Source organism: Clytia hemisphaerica, unplaced genomic scaffold (assembly GCF_902728285.1).
Source record: "Clytia hemisphaerica strain Z4C2 unplaced genomic scaffold, Clytia hemisphaerica genome assembly, whole genome shotgun sequence".
Classification (NCBI taxonomy): Eukaryota; Metazoa; Cnidaria; class Hydrozoa; order Leptothecata; family Clytiidae; genus Clytia; species Clytia hemisphaerica.
In genome coordinates, this window is record NW_027103962.1 from 1,052,643 (window position 1) to 1,078,667 (window position 26,025).

The 26,025-nt window shown below is 33.9% G+C and overlaps 1 protein-coding gene across 1 annotated transcript in view; it reads left to right on the forward strand.

Moving 5' to 3' along the window:
* Positions 1-26,025, forward strand: part of LOC136810234 (E3 ubiquitin-protein ligase rnf213-alpha-like) — a 104,457-nt gene that overhangs the window by 12,217 nt on the left and 66,215 nt on the right. The window contains exons 8-16 of the mRNA XM_067066802.1: positions 297-362; positions 1,822-1,893; positions 2,439-2,498; positions 20,543-20,578; positions 21,425-21,592; positions 21,697-21,893; positions 23,714-24,021; positions 24,859-25,127; positions 25,469-25,705. Coding sequence (XP_066922903.1) covers positions 297-362; positions 1,822-1,893; positions 2,439-2,498; positions 20,543-20,578; positions 21,425-21,592; positions 21,697-21,893; positions 23,714-24,021; positions 24,859-25,127; positions 25,469-25,705 — 1,413 coding nt within the window. The remainder of the gene's footprint in view (positions 1-296; positions 363-1,821; positions 1,894-2,438; positions 2,499-20,542; positions 20,579-21,424; positions 21,593-21,696; positions 21,894-23,713; positions 24,022-24,858; positions 25,128-25,468; positions 25,706-26,025) is intronic.

Below are 26,025 nucleotides of genomic sequence, written 5' to 3' on the forward strand. Positions count from 1 at the left end.
TTTCTAGTGATTGAAATAAAGTATACACCTTAAGAAAAAGTCTTTTCAGAACAATTTAAGTGACTCTCCATTAAAAATGATTACCTCTTAAAGATTTTCTAAGGGTTTGATTTTTATATCTTTTTAATGCTATTTTATTAGCTTGCAGAAGCCTGAAAAAATCATGAAATTTTACTTTAGCATCCATATCATATGGGTGATAAAGCATTGCTCTTTTTAGGGCCTTTTTAACAATTTCAAAGTTTCACAAAACTTTTCAATCCAGTTTTTAACCTTCTAGGATTTTTGATTTTTAGAACCGTGAAAGAAGAAGCAAACACAATGGATGTCAAATTAGATACAAGTGAAGCAGAAACACATAAGTATAGTTTTGATTCTTCAAATATTTTTTGTATTTTTGTGAAATATAAAATGTATTTGAAAATTGGATAAAAAGCTTTTCGGCTTACGCCATCATCAGTTATCATACAAGTAAAAAGAAAGTAACAAATTTATTGAAAAAAATGGAAAAAATGTGAGTAATTAAAAGCAATAAAAATTTTAAGTGACGATAAAATATTTTATTACAATATAGGGAATTATTAAAAAAATTGTATTTGATTCTTTACTTGCATTAAAACATTCTTCGTCAAAAGATCAGCACCAGTTTGGGTTATAACTCAGTGGTAACACATTTTTTCAATAATTGTTTCAAAGATAGTAGGTAAATACTATCTAAAGTCTGTCCAGATATAATTGGCAGTGGAAACAAGAATGCCTGTAACCTTTGATAGTCAAATATGATTATGAAAATTTTTTTTGCTTGTTTTAGAGAATCAAAAGCGCTATATTTGAATGTATTTTTTGTTAAAAAATTCGTGATTTTTAGCGGTTAAATTTGCGATTGTAAAAATTGAGCTTTTTTTCTACTTATGCTATAATGTTCATTTTTACACCAGTGGTAGTTCAACCTTAAGTTAAGAAGTTTGTTAAATTTCAAGGCGAACAGAAAAGTCCTTCGGAAGATATGAGACCCAAAGTATTCCTTGGTAGCACTTTTCTGTGAAATATCAAATCTCCAACTTATTACTAAAAACGGGGGTAGTGATACGATTGATAAAACAGTTTTTCGATAATAACACATTTTACGATCTCTTTAATGACCTATAGCCAAACTGTGTTTAGTGTTTTGGGAATTAGCAAAGTTCTTTAATGACTTAAAAATAACAAAGGCAATATAAGTTCATGCTTATCTTTTCAATAAAAACAATCATACTGTGATTTCACGTCGTTTCGAAATAATCAATTATACCAATAACACTTAACACTTTCCAACTTTTAATTGCACTGTTCAAAAAAATAACATAACCCCCGTTTTTAGTAATAAGTTGGAGATTTGATATTTCACAAAAAAGTGCTACCAAGGGGTATTTCGGGTACCATATCTTCCGAAGGACTTTTCTGTTTGCCTTGAAATTTAATAAACTTCTTAACCTAAGGTTGAACTACCACTGGTGTAAAAATGAACGTTATAGCATAAGTAGAAAAAAAGCTCAATTTTTACAATCGCATATTCACCCGCTAGAAAACGCGAATTTTTTAACCAAGAATACAATCAAATATAGCGCTTTTTATTCTCTAAGACAAGCAAAAAAAAATTCCATAATTATATTTGACTATCAAAAGTTACAGGCATTCTTGTTTCCACTGCCAATTATATCTGGACAGACTTTAGGTCGTTTGTGTTTTAGCTCTCTTCAAGAATTGTTGCTACAAAAAAATAAGATGGGAGATTAATTATTAAGTTTTTTGGTAGCTGAAATGATTATCTATTTTACTTAGAACTGCTACAAGTGAGAATTTCAAACCAGGCTACACTAACCCCACAAAAAGTTCGAAAGCAAAGGAAGCAAGGTACATATTTTGATATTATTTTTTCTTAATATGCTTTTTCCGAAAACGTTAGCACAACAGAAAGAAATTTCCACATGAAAGCAAGTTTGTAATGGATAAGTTACATTGGAAAGTCATCCCAAAAGCCTTGGAATAATCAGGGATAGTATAAATGATGAACCCAGAATTGGTAGAAAAGTGCTTATTTCATTTGTTCGAAAAACGATTTGAAGCATATATAGTTCATTCCAAAAATCGATGCACCAAAATGCCTTTTAATAAACATCAATTCAGATATAGATACTTACTTTTCAGAAAGCTTTAACCACTATTTATTTAAATTGAGATTGTTAAAAATAGCTGGCGTTTGAATACATTCTTTTCTGTTCAGTCAAAGAAAAGCCAGTAAATAGAATAAACAGGAAAAATTCTTTCATTTTACATTTTTACCTTTTCTTGTTCTTAAGAAATCTTTACTAAAAAAGTTTGCTCAATTTTATGTTTTAGCAAACATTGCATCATTTTAGCATGCAACGAGTCTGTGAATTTTTTTCACTGTATTTTAGTAACAAAACTCATGAACAGCAACCAAAGACCAACCAACAGGATAACCAAAAAATAATTGGGTAAGCTTCTTTTAAGCTGTACTATGTACTATTTTGAGAAGTAATTTTTATCAAATTGTGGACAGTGTCCCAGCCGGCAAAAAAACGTTTAAATAACGTTTTTTAAACGTTTTTCTAAACGTCGGGAAAACGTTTTTATTCGGTTCTATTTGTCGCTTTTTTAAACGTAATTTTCAGACGTTTAAAAAACGTTGTTTAAACGTTTATCTAAAACGTAGTTTTCAAACGTTTGAAAAACGTAATTTAAACGTTTATCTAGAACGATCTAATAAAGACGCAATAAAAACGTTGATTATACGCTTTTACCGAACGCTAATTTAAATAGAGAATAGAGTTTAGTTGCCTGAAGATTGTCACAAAAGTGGCATGAAACTGTCAGTAGCAGAATAAAAAATTGTTTTTTCTTCCTGACTGATAGAGAATCTATGAATGTTTATATTATAATCTAGTTTATTTTCACAGTTTCGAGTTCAATGAGACAACCTGACATTCAATCAAGACAGTTTTTCTTTTAAATTTTGAATTTGTCTATATTTCTTAAAATAATCTTAAAATAATCTAATATACCAATTCAAAAATACATATTTAAAACTTATTTGGAACATTTACAATATAAATCTGTAGGGAATGAGCTATACACAAATTGCAAAAAAATAATGTGAAAACTAATTAAAAATAATCTTGGAAATTTTGAATAAATAATTCTATATAATATGTTGTTTGTAGTTCGTTCACACTAGAATCCTTTTGTCGTTACGAGATTCTTTTGTTTAAGGTGCATTCATTTGAGACAAATTCAAAACGATATAAGCAGGACATGACAAAAATCCGTTTCATTTATAATTAATTCTGTATGTTGTTTAAAAACTTTCCACGCCCAAGAATTGATTAGGTGTGACAATTAGTTACAATTCCTGCTACGCGTTAAAAATCAGAGAAAAATAGATTTTTTGGAACAATGGTTCTAAGCTCTAAGTTAAACTAGATTACGTTTTAAAAGGGAAAATCTACGGTGTGATCCCCACAGTTTGCCCAGGGGTGGAAAAAACCTCATTATGAAAGTTACTTAAAAATAGCTATTTTTTGACGTCGTCATGATATGAGGTTTTCCCAAAAAATTTCAGCTTCTGGGCAGACTGTTCCTCTCCCCAATAAAAGTTTTAATAATAAAAATTAATTTTTATCTTTTTTGTTGGCTCGACCGGAACCACCTTTTCGGTCAGGAGCTCCTTTGATGTGTCTGCCAATGGCCTCGCGGATATTCGACTCGGTGGAGTCACTGAAGGCTTGCTTGACAGCTTCTATAAATTTATGCAAAAAATCTATTGTCACAAGAGAATCAGCAAATTATTTATAAAAAAACAGAAGGAATAAGAAAGAATCTTGGTTTGGGTGAGAATTTGTTTTATTGTATTAAATCATTTCGTGCCGTCATTAGACTTGCAATTTAAAAGATTTTAAGGTATGAAAACTTACGTTCGATAGCTTTGAAAAGTTGTGTACTCGCGAAAGCCATTTTGCCACCACGACCACACAAGTTAACGCCACATCGGAAATCTACCGTCATCAATCTAGAATAGAAATTACAAAAATGGAAAACATTGTGTCGTTTAATTCTCAAATATCGAAATCATGTCAGAAAAGCGTGCAGAGGAGTCACGTAAATGCTCGATGGGTATGCGGGTTGACTACTTAAGTCTTCCCCAAGGATGACTTCCCTCTGGAAGTCTGGCGCCCTTGCCCTGCAGAGCCAATCTTCAAAAGTTCAGTCAGATTTGACTAAGACTTTTGACTGTGAATAGTAACCGTATTTTTCAACCTGTACATACAAACTTATTTTTTTAACTATATAACTGCGAATTCACTTTTTATCACGCAAATACTGTATTTTATCAAGTTTTAACATTAAATTTCGTTCCACAAAACAGAAGGATTACTGTAAAACCTGGAGAAAACCATTAAATCTCACTTTGTTGCAGGTAAAGTGAATAGTGGTAGAAGCATTTAACAAGAAACCGTTAGTATGGTTCTCCTATCTGTCCGTTTGGCCTCCAGGCTAAAGGGATTTTGCCCAAGTTAGTTGGGTACTGCACACTCTGCATAGGTTGGCTTCTTGCAGTGTTTAATTTTTGCCTCATGGGGTGGTTGACCTCTTTAGACAGTATTTACTGTCATTCTCCCTATGATGTATCCAGTGGCGCGGAGCATTAGAAACATTTAGCTATCGAAAGAAATACCATGAATAACTCTTTAAACAGCACCAGGGTTAAAGCCCCTGCTTTCTCAGTTTCAAACTTAAACCTTGTTTCCCGCGAAACCAATGAACCGTCTTCTCCAAACTCACCAGAGAGAGTTGACGGTGATAGGATTGAGTCTGTAACAAAACTTAAAACACAAAGACTACTAGTTTGCAAACATCCAGTCATTTTTAGCACTTTCAACGTGCGCTCTCTATCTCTTGTTAGTAGAAAACAAGAGCTTCTTTCGTGTTTTTCCAAATTCCAAATCGATGTGCTCAGTATTCAAGAACACAGATTTCTACACAAAGACATTGAATTCCTCCACTCAAATCTTGGTAAAAACAAGCTTGTAACCGCCTCAGCATGGAAAAATTCCCAGGGAACAACAATCGGGGGTATTGGTATGCTACTCTCTTCTAGAGCAGCAGAAAATATTTTATCTCTCCGTAAAATTTCAAATCGAATTATTGTTGCCGAATTTAATAGCAATCCTAAAACAACCTTTGTAGCTTGTTACAGTCCAACTAATGTCTCTGAACAGGTTGATGTCGATAGTTTCTATTCCATTCTTTCTCAAACTATCCTTTCTATTCCTGCGCATAACTTTCTTATATTAGCTGGCGACTTTAATGCCCAGTTTAGGGAATGATAATGTAAAATTTTCATACCATAAATCGACAAATAGAAATGGTAATAAACTCTTTGATTTTATGTTACAACATCAGCTTGTTGCTACAAATACACTTTTTATGAAAAATACTAATAAGCTTTGGACTTTCCAACATCCCTCTGGAACTAAATCCCAAATAGACTATGTCCTTGTCCGAAATAAATGGAAAAACAGTGTCAGAAATGCTCAATCATATTTTTCTTTTTCTTCTGTTGGCTCAGACCACAGAGTCGTTTCTGCACACATTTGTCTAAGTTTGAGATCTTCTAAAAAGTGCAAACCCAACCCTCTGAAATCTATTGATTGGCAACAAGTTTATACAAGTTCTAATCTTCGCTCTATTTATGCGGTTGAAGTGAAAAATAGATTTGACGTCCTCTCTCGTCCCGAGCACAATATTGAAGAGAAATACCAAACTTTGGTAGACGCAAATGAAGATGTCTGTCTCTCTCTTTTGCCCAAAAAAGTTAAAACCAAAAGAACACATCTGTCTGAAAATGATCTTGTCATCGCAGCACGCAATGAATACGATAAAGTCAAAGCAAGGCACTTATCTCGCGCAACCAGAAGAACATCAAAACGCCTTGCTGATGCCCAAAAATATTTAGATGAAGCTTATTTAACAGCTGAAGCATCTTTTATTCAAGGTAAAATTGACTCTATTTCACATCTTCATTTTTCCAATCAACACTCAGCTGCTTGGAAGACAATCAATGAACTGTCAGGGCGCAAGGATCATCCATCGATCCAGCTCAAAGGAGGATCTCCAGAGAAAAGAAAAGAGAATTGGCTTGCTCATTTCAAGTCACTGCTTGGAAACCCCCCACTTCTCGGACCTGACCAACTTCCTCTGAACCAAGTTTTTGATCTCTTACACATTTCAACAGAGTCTTTTACTAAAGATGAACTTAAAATAGCTTTAAAATCATTTTCTATCAATAAATCTTCCGGTCTAGACAATATACCCACAATTTTATGGAAAGACCCTATTTTTCTTGACCTCCTTCTAGAGTTTTGTAACCATACATTTAACGATTTTGTACCACCTTCTGCATGGTTAACAGGGGGTATCATTCCAGTTCCCAAAAAAGGTGATCTGACCTTAGCCTCAAACTACAGAGGTATCACCTTGATGCCAATTGCCGCAAAAATTTATAACAAACTTTTATTTAACCGTATTGTTCCTATTCTTGACCCCCTCCTTAGGAGAAACCAAAACGGTTTCCGGAAGGGCAGGAGCACACTCTCTCAAATTTTATCTATCAGACGAATTCTGGAAGAAATGAGGAAACTCAATAAAGATGCTTTTATATGTTTTGTTGATTTCAAAAAGGCCTTCGACTCGATCAGTCGAGAAAAAATGTTTCAAATTCTAGGTCTCTATGGTATCCCTGAGAAAATTATAAATGCTATTCAAGCATTGTATACTTCTTCCAAAGCAAAGGTTGTATCACCTGATGGGGATACAGATATTTTTAATATTCAAGCAGGAGTTCTTCAAGGAGACACTCTTGCTCCTTTTCTTTTTATAGTTGTTTTGGATTATGTTTTAAGAATTTCTGTTGATACTTTTAACAAAAAGGGAATTCAAATTAAAACGCCCCAGGGCACACGTGACCCTGGCTGTTTGTGACTGATCTGGATTTTGCTGATGACCTCGCACTTGTTGCAGAAAGTATTCAAAATCTCGAAATTCTACTCCATTCTTTAGAAACTGCAGCAAGTCAGGTCGGTCTTTACTGTAACGAGAAAAAAACAGAATATCTTTGCTCCTCTGAAAAACTTTCTCCCTTTATTTTCTTTGAAAGGTGTTGACATTAAAAAAGTAATCGATTTCAACTACTTAGGCTCTCTTATCAACAGTTCTGATAGCGACTTTAAAACCAGGAAAGCACTTGCGTGGAAAGCTTGTAATAAGCTCAACAAAATCTGGCAATGTGATCTTGACAATAACCTCAAGCTGAAAATTTTCAAGTGTCTTGTGGAGCCCATTCTTCTTTATGGTTCTGAAACCTGGACCATGACAAAATCTATGGAGAAAAGTCTTGATGGGTGTTATACCAATCTCCTAAAAAGGGTTCAAAATCTTGATTGGAGAGATCATCCCAACCTCGCCCAAATCTACCAAGGTCTCCCTAGAATCTCTTCTGTTCTTTATTCCAGGAGGCTAACTTTCTCCGGCCATTGTTTCAGAGCAAAATCTGAAATTATTTCAGACATCTTATTGTGGTGCCCTACTGGTCCTAGACGCTCAAGGAAGCGAACTTTCCTCGACAATTTGAGGCGGGAAACAGGGCTCGAGTTAGAAGAACTGAAAACAGTTATGTCAGACCGTGAGCTGTGGAGAGAGAGATACTCGGTATTTCCGACCTAACGGTCGAAGGATGATGATGAAATGCTCGAGATAGTGATTCTTAAATGAGTAACTTAGGTTTCGAAAAATTTCAGCCCTGAAAAAGTACAATCATGTAAATAAAGTAAGCATGACACCAACCTTTTAAGTGCGATATTAATCATTTCTGTGTAGGTAGATCCACCAAACCGCTTTATGTTCTCAATCTATTCGAAGAAAACAATTATATATTGAAAGATGCTGTCGCGAGGCCAAACCTGTAATGAATGTCTAGGCACGTCACAATGTCTGGAAGTATCTACCTTATTGGTATTATGTTTCGCGTGTAACAGAATTTAGCGAATCGCGAATTTTTTTGGAGGAAACGTTTTTCGCGTATATTAAATTTCGCGATTCACTAAATTGGGCATTTTCAAAAAGTGGGAATAAAGAAAGAAAATGACTGATTTCGCTTAAAACACAACGTATTGGGTGTAAACATACCAAAAATAGTGTAACAATTAAGTATTTTCGACCTATTTTGAAATTTTTTCGCGTGTATTAAATTTCGCGATTTTGTAATTTTGAAAAAAGGTATCAAATTTCGCGAAATTTGGCCTGAAAAATCGCGAAATTAAGTACCTGCGAAATATATAATACCAATAAGGTACCTTTTTATAAGAATAGTGTACTTTGACTGAGGGTGGGCATTATTCTTATTTTTTTATTGTTCTAAACAATATGCCTATGGTTCTAACTCTTAAATCTCATCCTGATATAACTATAGAAGTTATTCTTATAAAAAAGCGTGTATAGTACCACGGTTAGCAACAAACTCGGGCCTCGCAGACATGAGTCAAGAGCGATGACCACCGCTAGACTTCGTTTTAATCAAGGCAGCATTAAACCGTAATAATAAGAAAGAATTTTCATGATATCAATGATTTTTTTCATAACAAATACAGGAAAAATGAAGAACACCATGTTTTAGCAACTTTAAGGACACCCCTGTCTCAGTGACATTGGTGGGAATGAGATATTTTGATCGAATACTTAACGGTGTTTGATATTTTTCAATACTTAGTCCAATACTTTCTGTTATAGTTCCGAAAGAGATATGTTGAAAACTACCTAATAAAGTCATAACTTACGAGTTTGTTTTTCGTCGCTGGATCAAGGAGCGCGTCTTCCACCGAATCAAAATCATCCTGACTTTCAATTTGTGGGATTTCATCTTCATTTGAAGCTGATGAGTCACGAAATTTTAGGATTTCATGAACTTTGACAAGCATCTTCATCAACTTGCCTTGCCGCGACCTAACATCTTCCACAATATCTAAAAATGAAAAATAACGATTTCAAACCTCTTTTACGAGCAAAATGCAGAACGAGCGTTCATATCAGACCTTCATATCAGAAATTACGTTACACGAATTTTCAGTAGAGCCAAATCAGGTTAGCAACGTTATTCAATGCGATCAAATGAAAAATTGCTTACTCTCTAACGATTCAAGACGATCACTAAGACGCCTCGATATGGTCATGTCGTACTCATCAGGAGCCATCCTTGCTGGTGATATAGAAGTTGGGGCTGGCGAATCATAGTTTGATGTATGTTTGCTAGAAGTAAAATATGAAAAACATAACTATTATGGAAAGATTAATCTGAGGAAGTTGGAACACCGTAGAAAAACAAAAACACAATCCATGGTACTATTTCAAAATTTATAAAAACTATAGATTCCTTACATCTTATTTGATGTGTCTCCATAGCTAGGAGCTTTCTTCTCGGGCTTCTTGAACGATTGGCTGCCTTGAAAGCTAAAAGAAGATAATAACGAATCGATTTAAAAGTACTAGGCTTTTTTCAAATTAGCTACTCAAACGGCAATAGGCGCATGAAATTAGTTTTTTTTCGATAATTCACTCCTAGAGAATGAATTCCAATTTTTTTTACTTTTACCCAATATTTTTTGGGGGAAAATTTAGGCAAGAGCGCTCTTTTGTTTAACCCCCGCTACCGCTATACTTGGCACGAATCAACAAAGTATGGGATATACAAAAAAATTCAATGCAAACCTTTTATTCTGTGGTGAGCTGTATAAGGATTCGGCGCAAGCACCTTCGATTCGTGATACTCCTCCAGTAAGACTAAAAAAGTAATGTTAGCTGATATAAGTGTATTTCATAAAACTGGTGGCAATGATATTTGTCATACCATATTATTAACACATACATGCGGCAAAGATCAACCTATACATTGAGCATACACCATTGAAAAATATGATTTTTACTTTTACCCAATATTTTTTGGGGAAAAATTTAGGCAAGAGCGCTCTTTTGTTTAACCCCCGCTACCACTATACTTCGCACGAATCAACAAAGTATGGGATATACAAAAAAATTCAATGCAAACCTTTTATTCTGTGGTGAGCTGTATAATGATTCGGCGCAAGCACCTTCAATTCGTGATACTCCAGTAAGACTAAAAAAGTAATGTTAGCTGATATAAGTGTATTTCATAAAACTGGTGGCAATGATATTTGTCATACCATATTATTAACACATACATGCGGCAGAGATAGACCTTTACATTGAGCATACACCATTGGAAAAATATGATTTTTATTTTAATGCTACAACATATAATATAACTTTAAGCAAAAAGATAAGGTAAAATAGTTCACAAACCTTTCATTTAAAAGACTCCTGCTCTCTCTATCATCACTGTTTCTCACGAGTGTTGCTTCACGAGATCTTAGGAATAAGAAGGTCAAAATATAAACAGTCTAAAGTTAGTTTAGCACTCTGCATTAGCTGTTTAAAAAAGTGAGGACATTGGCTAAGTGACTGAGTAGCTGCGTAACATTAACAAGTTATATTAACGAGTTGCAATAATTAAAAAAACAATTAACTACCTTTTTTGATCTGGTGTTCTTTTGGGTGCAACGTTTTCTTTTTCTTCATCAAAAGACGGTCTAAATACAAAAAAAAATACATTTTGAAAAATGAAGTCGCTTCTGTGTTTGAAATTTTTATTGAAATCATTCAGGAGGATCAACAACCAATTTGACATTTTCAAGAAAAATCCATATACTTGAATCATTCTCAAAGAAACAGAAATAAAACAAGACGAAACTTTCGCCTATTCTATAGAAAAATCAATGAATTTACAACGTTTAAAAGTGAGAATAACCTTTGATAATCGCAGGCGTACACGCCCTACACTAACATTTCCGCCCGAAAAAATTTTCCGACCAACCCGACTCTACTATCGTCAGGTACATCAGAAATAAATGAAACAAAATCTTTTGGAAAAAATAGAAATAGTGAAGGAGGAGAAGAAGAAAAAGAAGAAGGAAGAGAAGAAATATTACTGTACTCACGCTCTCTTTCGTCGTTTAGCAATGACTGGTGAGTCTGGCGATTCTGACTCGTCAGTTTCGTATTCGGTCCCACTTTTAATGGCATCACATTGTTCTTTGGTATCTGCGGTAAAAAGATAAGCAAAATACTAATTTTTCGAGTCGATTTTAACCAAGGGGTACTCCTCTTTTTGGTCTAATTATGCGAATTATTTTATTGGATACCAATCGACTCGTATCGGCGGAAACTACTATAATATCCTTAGCAGGATTTAGGTTTTTCTAGATTAATGCAAAATAATTCAGATACATACGATGACGTAGGAGCTCATTTTCAATTGTAATTTCCTTCCAGTCCTCCTTAGGGTCCGCATTTGTCATTGACAGCTTCAATTCCATAAATTTGTTCCTGGGAAAGTAGCACTTGTCCCCCAATACCCATTTAGATGGCACCGACATAATCTTCTTCTTGTTATTTTCAGTGAGCTTTACTGCACTGTAATGAGACATGGTAATGGCCTGAAACAAAGAGAAATGCATATTAAAGCCAAGTTTCGCAAATGCAAATACGAAAAAGAGTAAATTAAAGAAGAACGATCGATTAAATTGTGTTTTTTTATCATCCATTATTTACATCGTTGCCCTTTTTTTGAAATCCATATAACTTAAAAATTTTTATATCCAAAAAAAGAACTATTTTCAAACACGTTTGTATTGACGTTCCCTAAGATAAAGTCTTCTTGTTTTTAATTTGCTTTGGCAATAGCTAAAGTCACAGTTATTTCCTTTGAACATTATAGATTATATTGTATACACATTTTAAAAAAATTTGTAAATATTCAACATTACATAACGCAAATAAATTTTAAACAAGTGCAACAAGCTATCAACAATCAAATTGAAATAACTTATTTAAAAAATATTCAAATGAAACGTTAACTAAAAGACCGAAGGTAATGTGATATCAAAAAGTGTTAGTGTCTGCTAGGAAAGTTGAATTTTGGTCTCTGTTACAGTATTACAAGTGTATTACTTGATTTCTAAACGACGGCGTGTGCCGCCAAAAAATTGGCTTTTAAAATCGGACCCTTACAGTGCCTTTTGATAAAGGGGCATTTTTGGTGACTGTAGGGCATAAAATATAGTCCTCCATAAAATGTGAGCCACCACTCTGTACATTTATTTTTTCAATTAAGACCCTTATGGTGTTCTTTGCTCAAATTACACCCTTACAGTGCATTTTGAGGAGGATCTTAAAAAAATCACATATGCTACCCCCTCCATCCTGTGCCAACGTAGTACTATGGTGGAAAACCATGCTTTGAATACTTGTAAGATAATTCGGACCAACTGGGTCCAGACGTTAACGTTTTTAATACATTCCATGTTAATGAAATATGAAATATGAATAGAATAGCTCAACGGAAGCCGAACTAAAATTGTAGGTTCAAAACTAATACTTATTTTCACTGAAAAAATGCAGTAACGGAAAAAATACAAAGCCATTCTTGTATGGTAATCTTATCGCTTTTTTGACAACATTCTCATGAGGGATGAATCTTCTTTCTGAATCCAAATTTGGAAAGTTTTTGGCGTAATGAATCCCTAACTGCCTAGAATCAACCGGTGTTGTGTAAAAAGGCTCCATCTGCCGACTACTTATGACGTCGCAGTACAAATGATTTGGACCTGCATGCTGAGTTATACACAAATTACCATTCACATCAAAAAAGAAACTGTTTTTGCCATGCGGTCTCAAGTTCGTTCTCGATTTTTTGCTCTTTTTGATATCAGTTCCAGCACTGTTCCTTTCGGACATTCTCTTGACAACCTGAGCAACTGGATTTTTGCAACTTTTCACAGACTTCTTCATCTTCTGCATAAAGTTTTCAAATTTAAAGGCACTTATTTCATTCAAAGAACCATATTTTAATGCATCGTCAGCAATATGAGGAAGAGAATGTGGATTGTATACATTAAAGGTGTTTCCATAAAATGTTTTTGAGGTTGTGACAAACTCTTGTAACAACTGCCTGGCAAAGTTTGCATCGCCAGCGCTGACTGAACTTCTTAGTAAAATAGAAATTGCAACGTGAAGCAGAAGAAAGTGTTCGTAGAAGGCAGAATCTACTATTCCTCTTAGAACAATGGGGCCATGATACAATATAAATTGCCTGAATTCGGTGGACTTCCAATGACATAAATCAGAGAGGGGCCGTGGTTGACGGTTGAACTCTGAAGGCATTTGCCCATTATGAAGACATAACCTGGTCGATATTTGTCTAATTAAATTCTGCGATAATCTGCAAATGTTTGGACCTTTCATGATAAACATCAAGATACGTTTTACAACACCCAAACAAACTAAGTGCATATAGTCCAAAGGAAATTGGTTAACGCAATCTATACCAAGTTGTATTAGGGGGCTGAGATCTTTTTGGTGATTAGGTAAATAACTCCCACGTTCAAAATCTGCCCCGTTCCGAAGATCTTCATTATAGGTTGCATTATTGAAGACTGTACGATTTTCAACCCTCTCGCCTTCAACGACACAGCGTTCGCATGAATTGTAACCACAATGTCCAATAATGCACTTAAGAAAAGATCTAGCTGGAGCATCACAAATGAAACATTTCAAAGAGAAACGGTAGTTCCTATCATTAAGTGTTAGACCATCAGCCAGTAAATCGGCAGCTTCTTTAATGAAATCTAGGAGGTATTCCTCAACTGAATCTGGTTTTGAATAACCATGAAATATTGCGATAACAAATACGTAATCAGATGAATTTATTGACCCTAAAATAGGCCATAGTTGAGAGTTAGTTGATTTATCAAGAGGAACGCCATCCACGTTTACTGACAACTTGAAAAAGGGAACTGGTTCAACATTTTGATCGAGCAAAGACGAAATTCCATTACGAATGCCAAGATAGTAGTATGATCCTCCGCATTTATTTAGTACATCAACATTACGAGGTGTCTTCAGTAGAGTTCTGGAGTCCTTTGGAACATCCATGCCATATTTACGAAGAATACTTAGTAATTCATTAGTTGGATCTCTAGATAGGCGTGTTTTAGTTGCCCACGAAGAAAGCTCTGACCTCAATGTTTCTTCTGGCTGCACTTCATTGGCAACTTCATCTTCTGACGAAACGTAATCGAATTCATCAAAGTCTAAATCCTGGAATTCTGGTAAAATAGGTTCCGCTAATTGACTACAATTAAGATCAGCAGCTACATATTCACTAGTAGTATCATCAATTGAGCTATCGAGGTCACAGAAATCATTCTCGTCATCAGTAGTGCTTCCATCAAACATTTCATCAGCTAACTTCTTGACTCTCCTTTGTCTCTTCCTCGCTGACGACATTTTGTATTCATTCTGTAGACAAAGATTACAACAACTTGCAATAGAAAACTGACATAATCAAATATTAACTATTACCAAATTAAAAAACTACCTATCCATAAGCTACCACGACCGAATTTTTTAAACTTGATTATATGGAACTTTATAATGCCAGCCCACGTAATCGGTGCATTAGTTTGTTTCTTTTCTAGAGAATTTTCCCTTTCCAAGAAAATTAGGAAAACACTCATTCAGGAAATTTAAACCTTGCAAAAAATTAGGAAACCACTACATAAACCCTTTGACTCCCCTATCATTCCGTGAAATCAACCCTACATCACACATGGATTTTTTCAAAAATGGACGTTTTACGACAATGGTCATAAACTTTTCATCTGAACAAAAGTTATACATTTTTGGAAAGCTAATTGAATTTATTTTCTTGTTATGTTAAAGATTTTCTTCAAAAATCTCCAAAAACTTAGGGCAATATTTTTGCAAAGTCAAAAAATGTCTCAGTTTGGCGCACATCCCACATTTTGATAAAATAAAATGGTGCAACGAACTACATATAAATTTTTAAGTTATTGGACAAAGTCGGATCCACTATTTCTCAAATTGGATGAGACTACGTCCAAATAAATGGTTCATTATCCGTTTATTGCTAAAATATTTCTTTTCAAGCATAATTCCAATTTATAAGACCATAAATCTGGTTTCTTGGTAGCTTTTTATTCAAAAGTCTTCTATTTTGTAACGTAACGTCAAAAAGAAGATGCTCAATTGTCATTGAACTTTTTGTGTGACATCAATTTTTGAAATATGTAGCCTCCATGGAAGCTGTATATTGGAAAATATTGGACAGCAAAGAAGCCAATCAAATGTTGCTATTTACGCACGTCGCATAATAATACCCCATATGACCATAAACATAACAGAGCTATATCTTTTGATAGAGAATTTTTTAGAGAAAATTTTTTTCAGAGGTCATTCCTTGGAAGTAAGTGATGTGATTTAGGTATTTTCTAAAAAATGTTTATTTTCCCTTAGTCTAGCATGCTAGACGACTTAACTCAGTAAAAAATAGGTAGAAAACTCGACAGAAGCATCAATATAGTCGTCTAGAATATTTTGTGCACAACAAACTTTTCATAAAATTCTCTTTTTTATGTTTTTGGATAACATTTTCAGGGGGTCTTGTTGGTTTGTTTTGGTTTGTTTTTTTTTTCTTTCACTTAGAAATTCTCATTGGCTGAAATTTTTATTTGTTTATATATTTTGTTGTATATGATTGTTTTCTCACCCCGCAGAAATCTGCGGGCCCTGCTGGAACTCCCGTAAGCTACGGAAACCACCTTAGCCCAGTCGTTTATTTTAACCATATCCCGACATAAAAATTTCCCGCTTTCAACAAAAACGTTATAAACGACTGGATTCACAGTCTAATTTTCCCTTAAATTCCCGCTAAATTTAATTTTTCAAGTTAACCGCCAAATTTAATTCCCTCTGAAAAAACTTTTTTGGCCATCTGCCAAATTAAATTCCTGCAAAAATTTCTTCCTTTAATATAATTCGCAAAATTTAATCCTCGCGAAATATTAAAATTTTGCCAAGCAGCTTAATTGCGAAATTTAAACCCCATAAAATTTTAACCCATGTAAAAGTATATGATTTAAATTCGATATTATACCTTTCAAATAACTTTATAGCTGAATAATCTTTGGTACAATTGACAACAAATGAATCGAAATGATGAGGATCTGAAGAAAAAAAACAACAATGTGTTACTTTGTTTTCAATCCAATAACTCCAGGACAAGTTTCATTTCATGGATAAATGTTCAAAAGACTTGGTGTAACCTTTCTATTAGATTTGTTCTAATCCATCATGTTTAAAAGTTAATTTCTTTTGATAAAAAAAATTTAATCCTCGCGAAATATAAAATTTTGCCAATCAGCTCAATTGCAAAATTTAATCCCCATAAAATTTTAACCCATTTAAAAGTATATAGTTTAAATTCGATTTTAAGTATACCTTTCAAATAACTTTAGCTGAATAATCCTTGGTACAATTGAGAATAAATGAATGATCAGGATCTAAAGAAAAAAAATATTTTAAATATAAACTTTGTTTTTTGATCCAATAACTCCAGGACAAGTTTAATTTCATGGATAAATGTTCAAAAGACTTGGTGTATTAAACCTTTCTATTAATTTTTTTCGATTACAAAAATGCACAAACCAGGTAAACAATGCACTTGAAATGGTCCAAGGAATGTATACAAACAAAACCACCAAAATGTCCTAAGAGAAAGAATGTACTTATCAGAATCAGGCAAATACATAGGCTATTTAATACATTATATACTATATTAAGGAAAAGAGTTCATTAGACAACATTCAACCGAAAGCAATCAAACAAATTTTTGTAATTGAACAATTGAACAATCACTGTTTGATTACCGGACAAAATTGAACAGTAATCGAACTTTATCAGAAAAGTTTCTTAATTAATTGGAGTAGTTTGATTACAAAATTTAATTAAATAGCAATTTAATTTGGCGGATGGCGGAAAAAAGAAATTTTGGCGGAACTTAATTTGGCGGATTCTGGCCAAATCCGCCAAATTTTCTTTCCGCCAAAATTTCTTCCTTTAAGGTACACAATTCGCATACAACTCCCTATTTTTCATTTTAATTGCTGTGATGGCAGGGCGTAGTTGGTTGGAAGTATGGCGGTCAAATAAAATTCAAAAGGAAACCGGGTTCTTTTTATTATTAAATCGGTTCACGGTAAAAAGGTCTACTAAAAAATTCCTTGAATGCAAAATGTTGTTTTGATTTTGAAATTTTTGTTGAGTTGAAAGCATGTTAATTAGATTTTTAGTAATGACTACACCGTTAAAGTTTTTTTTTTCAAACATAACACTTCACATTTTTCATACATCAACAATCTGCGACGTGATAGACTGATAGCGAGAGTAAAATTTAACTAAATAGTAACTTTGGTATGTATTTGTTTTATGTTTGATTATATGTTTTAAAGAGCAGCGTACAACCATGTTGATGTCTGAGAAATCCTTCTAATTGCACGCTTAACTTCCGCAGGCGTAAACTTGTAAATGCGCGCTTATCATAGTCCGCCCGAGTCCACCCATGTGCAATTGCACGCTTAATTTTCCGCCCTGCTTGAAGAAGCTTGAGCAATATAGTGGGGCTTACTTTATTTAAAAACGGATGGAACCATGGTCAAACGGACAAAAACTGATTTTTGAATTGGAATCTTCGTAAAATTTTGCGTAAAATTGACCAAGCATTCCAGATTTTTTTCCGAGAAAACTCGAGGAAAATCGTCTATTTTGAACTCGCACAAAGGAAAAGTGTTTTCATTTCTTTTCTAATAACTTGTAAATGATGTATCTCAATGTAAGCAATGATTATAATACTGATTTAGATTATTTGGAACATGAAATTGATAGGTAAAAACACTTTTAAAAACCTTACAATTTGATAGCCGTGCAATTACGCGTTTAAATCTCGGAATTTTAAGCGTGCAATTAGAAGGATTTCTACGATATAGACTAAGAAGCAGCAACTCGTAAACTGCATAAAAACAGGAATCAAAGTTAAAAATGAATAAAAGCTTTCCTTGCAATGACCCTGCCGGTGCACTCGACAGTCGGGTGCTGTCGGGTGTTTTGTCGTGTGCTGAAATTTCTAAATTTGCAAAACCGACAATAGCGCACCGACAGTTGGGTGCTAAAATTCCTAACTTTGTTACATGTCGGGTGCTGTTAAAAGCACCCAAGATGTAGCACCCGACAAAGTGCACCCGACTGTCGGGTGTTTAAATTTCTAACTTCGAACACCCGACAACAGCACTCGACTGTCGGGTGCACCGGCAGGGTCGTTCCTTGCATGCCGTGAAGTGAGGTCGGGTAACTTGCATCAGTGGAGGGAAACTTGCATAGCCATCAAAGCAGCAAAATTTCAAAAAAAATAATAAACTACGCAGCTCTGCTCGCAGCTCTACTTCTACTGTACCATTTTTGTTTTGATAAAACTTTGTATTTTAATGACCAGCTAAGTCATTCATTTGAGGGCTACCGTGAGATTGGGTAACTTGCATCAGTGGAGGCTAACTTGCATAGCCCTTAAATGAATGACCTGGCTGGTCATTAAAATACAAAGTTAAATCAAAACAAAAATGGTAGAGTAGAGCTGCGAGCAGAGCTGCGTAGTTGTATTTTAATGACCAGCCAGGTCATTCATTCGAGGGCTATGCATGTTAGCCTCCACTGATGCAAGTTACCCAATTTCACGGTACATGTTAGCCTCCACTGATGCAAGTTGCCCAATCTCACGGTATATAGGTAATTGACATAATGTATTGCAGGATCAAAATTATCAAAACCACAGTTTCTGCCCTCAGGGGCTTTTTTTAAAAGAACCAGCGATCTTAGCCACCACACACCCCAGTAACAGTGTCTCCCTTCAACTTATCGCGGGTACAATTATAAAACACAGTTTTACGCACATCGAACACTTAATCAAATGCTATCAAAGGGAATTTTGTAATCAAGAAAATTTTCTGGTAAAGTTTGATTGCTTTTCGACTGACATCATCTGGATACATGCTATTATCATATACAGTTACAGGTATAGCTTGTATCCAGGTATATCGAGGTATTGTACAAAAATTTTCTGGAATGGCACTTATATGTTTCTTGGCTACTAAAGCAAACTCAACTATGGAATAAAAAGGAGGCTGAAAAACAGAAAAAAATCAAAGCATCATAATTTTAGCACATAGCTGTAGCATAATGGTAAGTATATATGCTATTAGGATAAAAAGACTCTTGTGTTTTTAAATATCTTTTCATATCATCCATTCTGTCATTGGCATTCTGTTGTGATGACTATCTCCTTTAATTCCAATTCCTCTGCTGTGCTGCTGTCTGGCTTCCTCGTAGCTGTCCTCCATCCTCTCCCTCTTTCTGTCCGTAGAAAGTATTTAAAAATCGAAAGTGAAATAAAAAGATTATACCTTGTTTCTCTGCTTTTCCGCTTTCGTCTTCTGTAAAATCACAACCTTCCCGCCAAGCAAATTCCAGCAAAATCAACACAATTTCCTTTGATGACGGGGGGTCAAAAATACAGAAAAATGTTCTCTATTTTAATACTAAATAAAGCTAAAACCAACAAACAGTTCTAAAATATTCTTATTTTATATTCTCCAGTGATTAAATGACTACTACGATTTCATAAAATATGATCACTGCATTACTTAAATGTATTTTTTTGTACATTTACCCCCGGTTTCTTAAAGAACGAAATCTGATAGGTTGAAAGATCCGGTTTAAATTAGGTCGATATTACGTTTTTTAAGTACGGACATGCGCAAAGTCATTAACAAATCTCCCGCGCTATAGAAAAGGCGGTGACAAGGAAGAGGGCGGAAATACACACACCACGGTGTACACCCACCACCAACAAAAAGCAACAACGAGTAAATGTAAATGTGCACGGGGAGTGGCGTTGCGCGTGCAAGGCAACACCATCAACATGAAGCAAATTTTCTTCTATTGATTACGCTCTAATAATTGACTTTTTTAAATCATGTTTTTCAGATTTCATTCATCATATTATATAGGAAAAATTTTCATTTGAAAAAAAAGTAACACAGTTTTAAAGAAGGGAACCAAAAATAAAAAAAACGTAAAAAAAGCGTTTGAAAAACGTTTTTTCGGAACCATTTAAATCACGTTTAGAAATAACGTTTAAAGAACGTTGTTAAAAAACCTATTGCAAACGGTTCTGATGAAAACGTTTTTTGAACGTTTTTTATTCGTTTATAAAAGACCACGTTGCTCGACAAACGTTTAAAAAACGTTTGATAAACGTTTTTTTACAAACCGTTCTTCACAAACCTAATATGAACCTTAAAAAAACGTTTTTTAAACGTTGTGTGCCGGCTGGGGTATGTTTAATAATTTTATTTATTTTTACTTCTGTTTTGTCAGCCATTTTTATTTTGTGTTGCTCTGTCAAATTTAATCACCATTTTCCTGAAATATTTTATCATTATAGACATCAACATCAGTATAAAACTCAAAACAACCAAAGGTACGTTTTCCAGCTTTGAATCTGATTTTTTATAAATTTTAATTCAACAGGGTTCAAAGTTCTTCCGTCTCAGACGGATTTCCGTCTCAGACGGATTTCCGTCTCACAGAAGTTTAAAAAAACAAATTTCGTCTCAAGTTATGTAAAAACCAGCCGAATTTGATGAATCTGGCCAAGGTTGGAGTGTTATCAAACCCCATTTCCGTCTGACAGGAGTATCTCTGCTTTGACCACTGATTCAAATAATATAATACTCCCATTTTTTAAAACAAGGGGTTTACTTTTGATAAGAATGGGCCTTATCATTATTACTTTTATTTTTTTAATTTTTAATTTTTAATTTTACCCTGATAGTGATTGTTCAGATAAAAAAGCATCAAGTTTTGAGCTTGGATATCCAAGCTAAAGCGCCCTCAGATGTATGTACTTGCCTTGCAGTAGAATAACAAAGTCTATTTAATCTTGCAAAAGTTAATCCGATTAAAGTATCTGATCAGAGATTCGTCCAGATTTGATTAATCATTTTATTTACTTAATCTTCAAACTTTGACTAAATTTGTTACTCCAATTTCCATATTTGTGCCTACTTTACAAAACCCTTTTGCTTGATTTAAGGAAGTAGTTCAATAGCAATAACTATAATTGAAGCATTGAACAGTACATCTTTATTGGCACTACTATAGGTATTTGATGTTGAGATGAAAATACTGTACTTTATTTTAATAACTCGTCCACTATAAATTTACTAAGATACTGAACACTAATCCGAAAGTTTGTATTATAAGTTCTGTGCTAAATTATTCAACACCAGAAACTTTTAAATTCTTGATAATTTCTCTAATTTAGAAATCAAAAGTTTGACGTGAAGTTTGTCAAGTATACCTCCACTGAGTTATGTGAAGTGGATTTTTATGTTGCAATACCTTCTGGTATGAAGACACGTGTATTTGTAACAGGTGGTTTTCACCGTGAGGGTCAATGGAATGCAATGCTGACAGAAATGAAAGCATTTGAGTAAGTTATCAATTCTGAAGCTTCTGCTAATAATTTTTTGATTTGCTTTTTCAAAAAGCTGAAGTTAAAAACTAAAATTAAATTTCATTTTTTCTTCTTTTCAGAAAAATTGAGAGTCTTGGGCTTGATTTACTTTTTGGAAAAGTGAGCATACCGTGTTATCTTTTGAAGCGAAAGATACCTTACAAATATTGTTTGTTGCCAGAGGATAGCCAGGAGATCATTCATGAAGATATTGAAACAAATTTTCCAGAATCTTACAGAAATAGACTCTTTGAAGTGTCTATTGAGGAAGTTCAGGGTAAATTTGCTTTTTTTACACCGGATGTTCCCCATTTCAAGGGGATGGTTACCATGTAGCCAGCCAAAAAGAATTTTCTTGAGGAATAGAGTGAAATTTTTTTAAGACTTTTTTTGCAAAATTTATATATATACATAAATTATTGTATCACCCTGGGAGATTTTCAACACGCAAAATCCCCTTGGAGTGAAAAACCACAAATTTCAGCCCGCCTTATATGCTACATGTATACAAAAATCTTTTTTAACCAGATTTAATCATTTTTTTTATTTCACCTGACGGGAAATTCAACCCAGCTACGTGTAACCACCCCCTGACACGAGACATCGAATATTTTATTTTGAAGAGCAAAGCATGAATAATCAGAGAGAGAATAATTATAACTTTAAGATTGTGTTACTGATTAGGAAAATGGGATTTCGAAGATTGTATTTTTTGCAAAGGTTATTAAAAAAAGTGTTAAAATGTGGTTCCTCTTTAGATTAGCTTCTACATACTCTCGGGTACCTAATAGCCGGGGGGTTTGGAATAAGCAGGAGGGTTGGAAAAAATCTCAAAATTTAATAAGCGGGGGGGTTGGAATAAGAATGTCCTGGGTGGAAAATTTTTGATAAATTAATTAGCGCCCCCCCCGGCTATTAGGTACCCGAGAGTAATGAAAAGAAAAGAATAAGAAAGGTGAAGTGAGATTTTGTTTAAAAAAAGGGTTGCAAATGAACCCACTTTGGAAGGATGTAACTTTTGATCCAAAAAATTTATGAAATAATGAAATTGATTTTTCTCAATATTGAGACCACTAATCTCGTTGAGACTAGTGTTGTTGTAGGGGTGCCATGACTGCCACTGTGTTTGATCTGACTGTGTTTATTTCCATTGAGCTTCATGTTGTTGACATCAGACCATTTATATAATCGATTTAGGTCTTCTTGGAGCATGAAAGTGTCAAGTACGCTTTCTATAGCCTTTTTTATCTAACCTGATAGCAGCTGTGGATTTTTCTTAACGGGACATGCTGAAGCTTTAAAGATCGCTAAAAACCAACATCTGAGGAAAATGGCCTTATCCCTACAGAAATTTTGAGTCAACTTTTTGTCTTGTGCCAAAAATTTCATAATTAAAAATATGCTGAAAATGGCGCTCCATGAAAAGTGCGTTTTATAGATAGGAATTAAAATTCTATCCCACAATGCTTTGCGACTGGAAAGGTTTCAAATTGGAGGCGGAAGGTGAAAATGGATGTTTGTTATTGTTTTAAAACTCAAGTTTTTTGGTCTCTATAGGGTCTTTATACTTTATTTATATACTTTATATACTTTACTTTATATACTTTATTCTCTCTTTTTATGACATTTTCGAACGTTTTACTATCTTATTTGAAGATATGAATTTCTTTGTTTTTTTCTCTTTGATTACAAAACATTCGAATTTCGTTTCTCTTTTGTTAAAAAGAACTGTCTTTTTATCTGTTTTTATATATGTGACATTTAAATAATTATTTGGTCAAAAAACATATATATTCAAAAAATATTTGAAAAAATATTTATTCTTTATGCTCGCTGCTACAGAGGAGATATTTTGCTATCGGATATCTAAAAATATTCGACAGTGCATTTTGCCTGGAGGTGGACAATAGTGAAGAATATCCTATGTCCTAAATAATAATGATTTTTTCCAATGAGATAGTTATTTTTGATTATATATTTTTTCCTTCAAGAGTAATATTATGACGTTGTCATAAATTCCCCGATATTTTCACCTCTCGAAAGTTTGTATATTAAAGCTGTAATCTCCACAATATACCTTATGTGTTTTTATTTCAGATGGACATCTTGCTCAATTCGATGATGTCATATTGCTTGGTGACTCATTGACCTTTTTTGAAAGAGGCAAGAATTGGATAAAAGGTATGGTTGGAATGTCCAGTAATAAGAAACATTTTCGAAAAAGACAAGATTACAACTGCAAGCTGTTTTTATACCACTTCAACAGAATTTTCAGGTTGAAAGATCATGAAACAAAAATGAAGCTCCTTAATCACTTGAGTCGTTGCTTCTTGAATTCAAAGACGGAGCTGCGTAATACACATTTAAGCTGGGAAAAGATAGATGCTAATAACAAACAACTAGAGGTGAATGATTTAATGATGTAAAATTGCATTAACCCCCTGTGAAATATTTCGCAAAGATTTTGATAAATTGAATATTTCTCGATGAAAAAATGGTGGCTTCATACCTGACCCCTTTCATTTTCAGTTAATTTTTATAGAACAGCTAATTTGAAAAGAAATCTTCCTATAATTCGAAGATGCCACTGTTATTATTTATAAGAATCACTATTCATATGAAAAAAGCAATACAGAGCTGTCAATGAAGGCCGAAAACTACCTTTCCAAAAGAAAATGAACCCAAAACTAGCAAATCAATCCAAAGAAAAAATATAGACGACAAAATCAACAGTAAAAATCATTGATGGAAATTGTTCAAAACAAATGATCGAATACTGCCACTGTCAAAGCCTAGTGTGAAAACTGCCACTTAGTACACATCCATCAACCCAATGTCACACACCTAAATAACCATTTCTGGATCTAACATACACATTAAAAGACAAATCCAATAAAATGACAAATCCAGTACCAATATTATTGTAAGGGTACATAAGTAGCTCAGTTTCGACCCTTGTTCTTTATAGTCAAATCACTCAATTTTTTTATGAGATGGATATTCTTTTCCTTCAAATCCCCTCCCTTAATACCACTCCAATGGGGGACGGGGACAATCAATGATGAAAAAAAAAACAACGAATTTTAATAAATTGTAACTATTTTGTGCTCTGTATGATTATTTTAACAGTAACGCTCATGTAGATATCAATTATATGCTCATGTAGATATTAATTATATTTGTGTTAAATGCATAACCAGGTAGGTCCATAAAAGTATCACTTGTTTTTTTTCTCTTTTTAGGTCTTCACCACTTCAATAGGAAAAGTTCTAGAAAAAAATGTGCAAGCTCTGGTACCTACTTCTTCAAATATTGATCAAATTGATGCACTTATGGAATCTATGAGCTTTGTTGTTTTCATCTCGAATATGCTTGAAAATCATAAAAAATTCATCAAAACAGATCTCATACTCGTCTTAATGGAGAGTTTATCAATGGAACATTTATCCATGGAAAGTCATGAATTATTTCTTCAAAGGTTGAAAGAAGTTTATCATCGTAAACCATTGAGGTAGGAGTCATTAATACTGTAAATCTGAATTTAATAAGCCTAGGATTGCAGTGATAGAAAAACATCAAAATAGTTGATCTGTCCTAATTCCTAAAAATAGTTAATAACAACACACTGCACAGAACCTGTATCGTTATGTCTTCATCGTCTTATTTCAACTAAATTCAATGCTAAGCTTCCTCTTCTGCTCGTTCGTTCGTTCATTTGTTTGTTTGTTCATTCGTACGCTCGTCCGCTTGTTCTCTCACTCATTCGTTCAAGTTAAAGATGCAGAGCTGAAAATACAATTAAAATGATTACAAGTAGATATAAAAATAAGAATGATATAATTTTATTTTCAGGTTTATTCTTGATAAACTCGTTATCATTTGGAAAACATTCATGAGTTATCCTAAAGTGTCAACATCTGTCAAATGGCTGTATCCATTAGTTTTAATGCATGAACTTGACAAGCTTTTAGATGCTGGAATGAACAATAATGATCTCAAAGATACCGATGAACTTACACTCAGATACTGTGGTTTATTTAATTTAGGAGAAAATTGCCTTCCTTCTAGCCTGAATAACTCGAGAAATCTGTAAGTTTTTATTTCTATTTATACTGAACTACCGAATTCCAATAATATGTTGGCTACTATGTATTTGTGACAAGTTAAAATTTTAAGTACTGTAGCTATACAGTTAATAGGTCACTTTAGATAATTATAGTGAGGTCTGTTAGCACATAAAAGCGTAAGAATACTTCAGATGGTGATAAAAGCATTTGGCACAGATGATCCTTAGAGGGTCTAAAACCTAATTCTAAAAAGTAACACCAAATTTTGCCACCTGGCCACCTGCCAGATGACGTCATCAGGGTAGCTGGGCAAAAAATTATCTTTTTGAAAATATTCAAAAT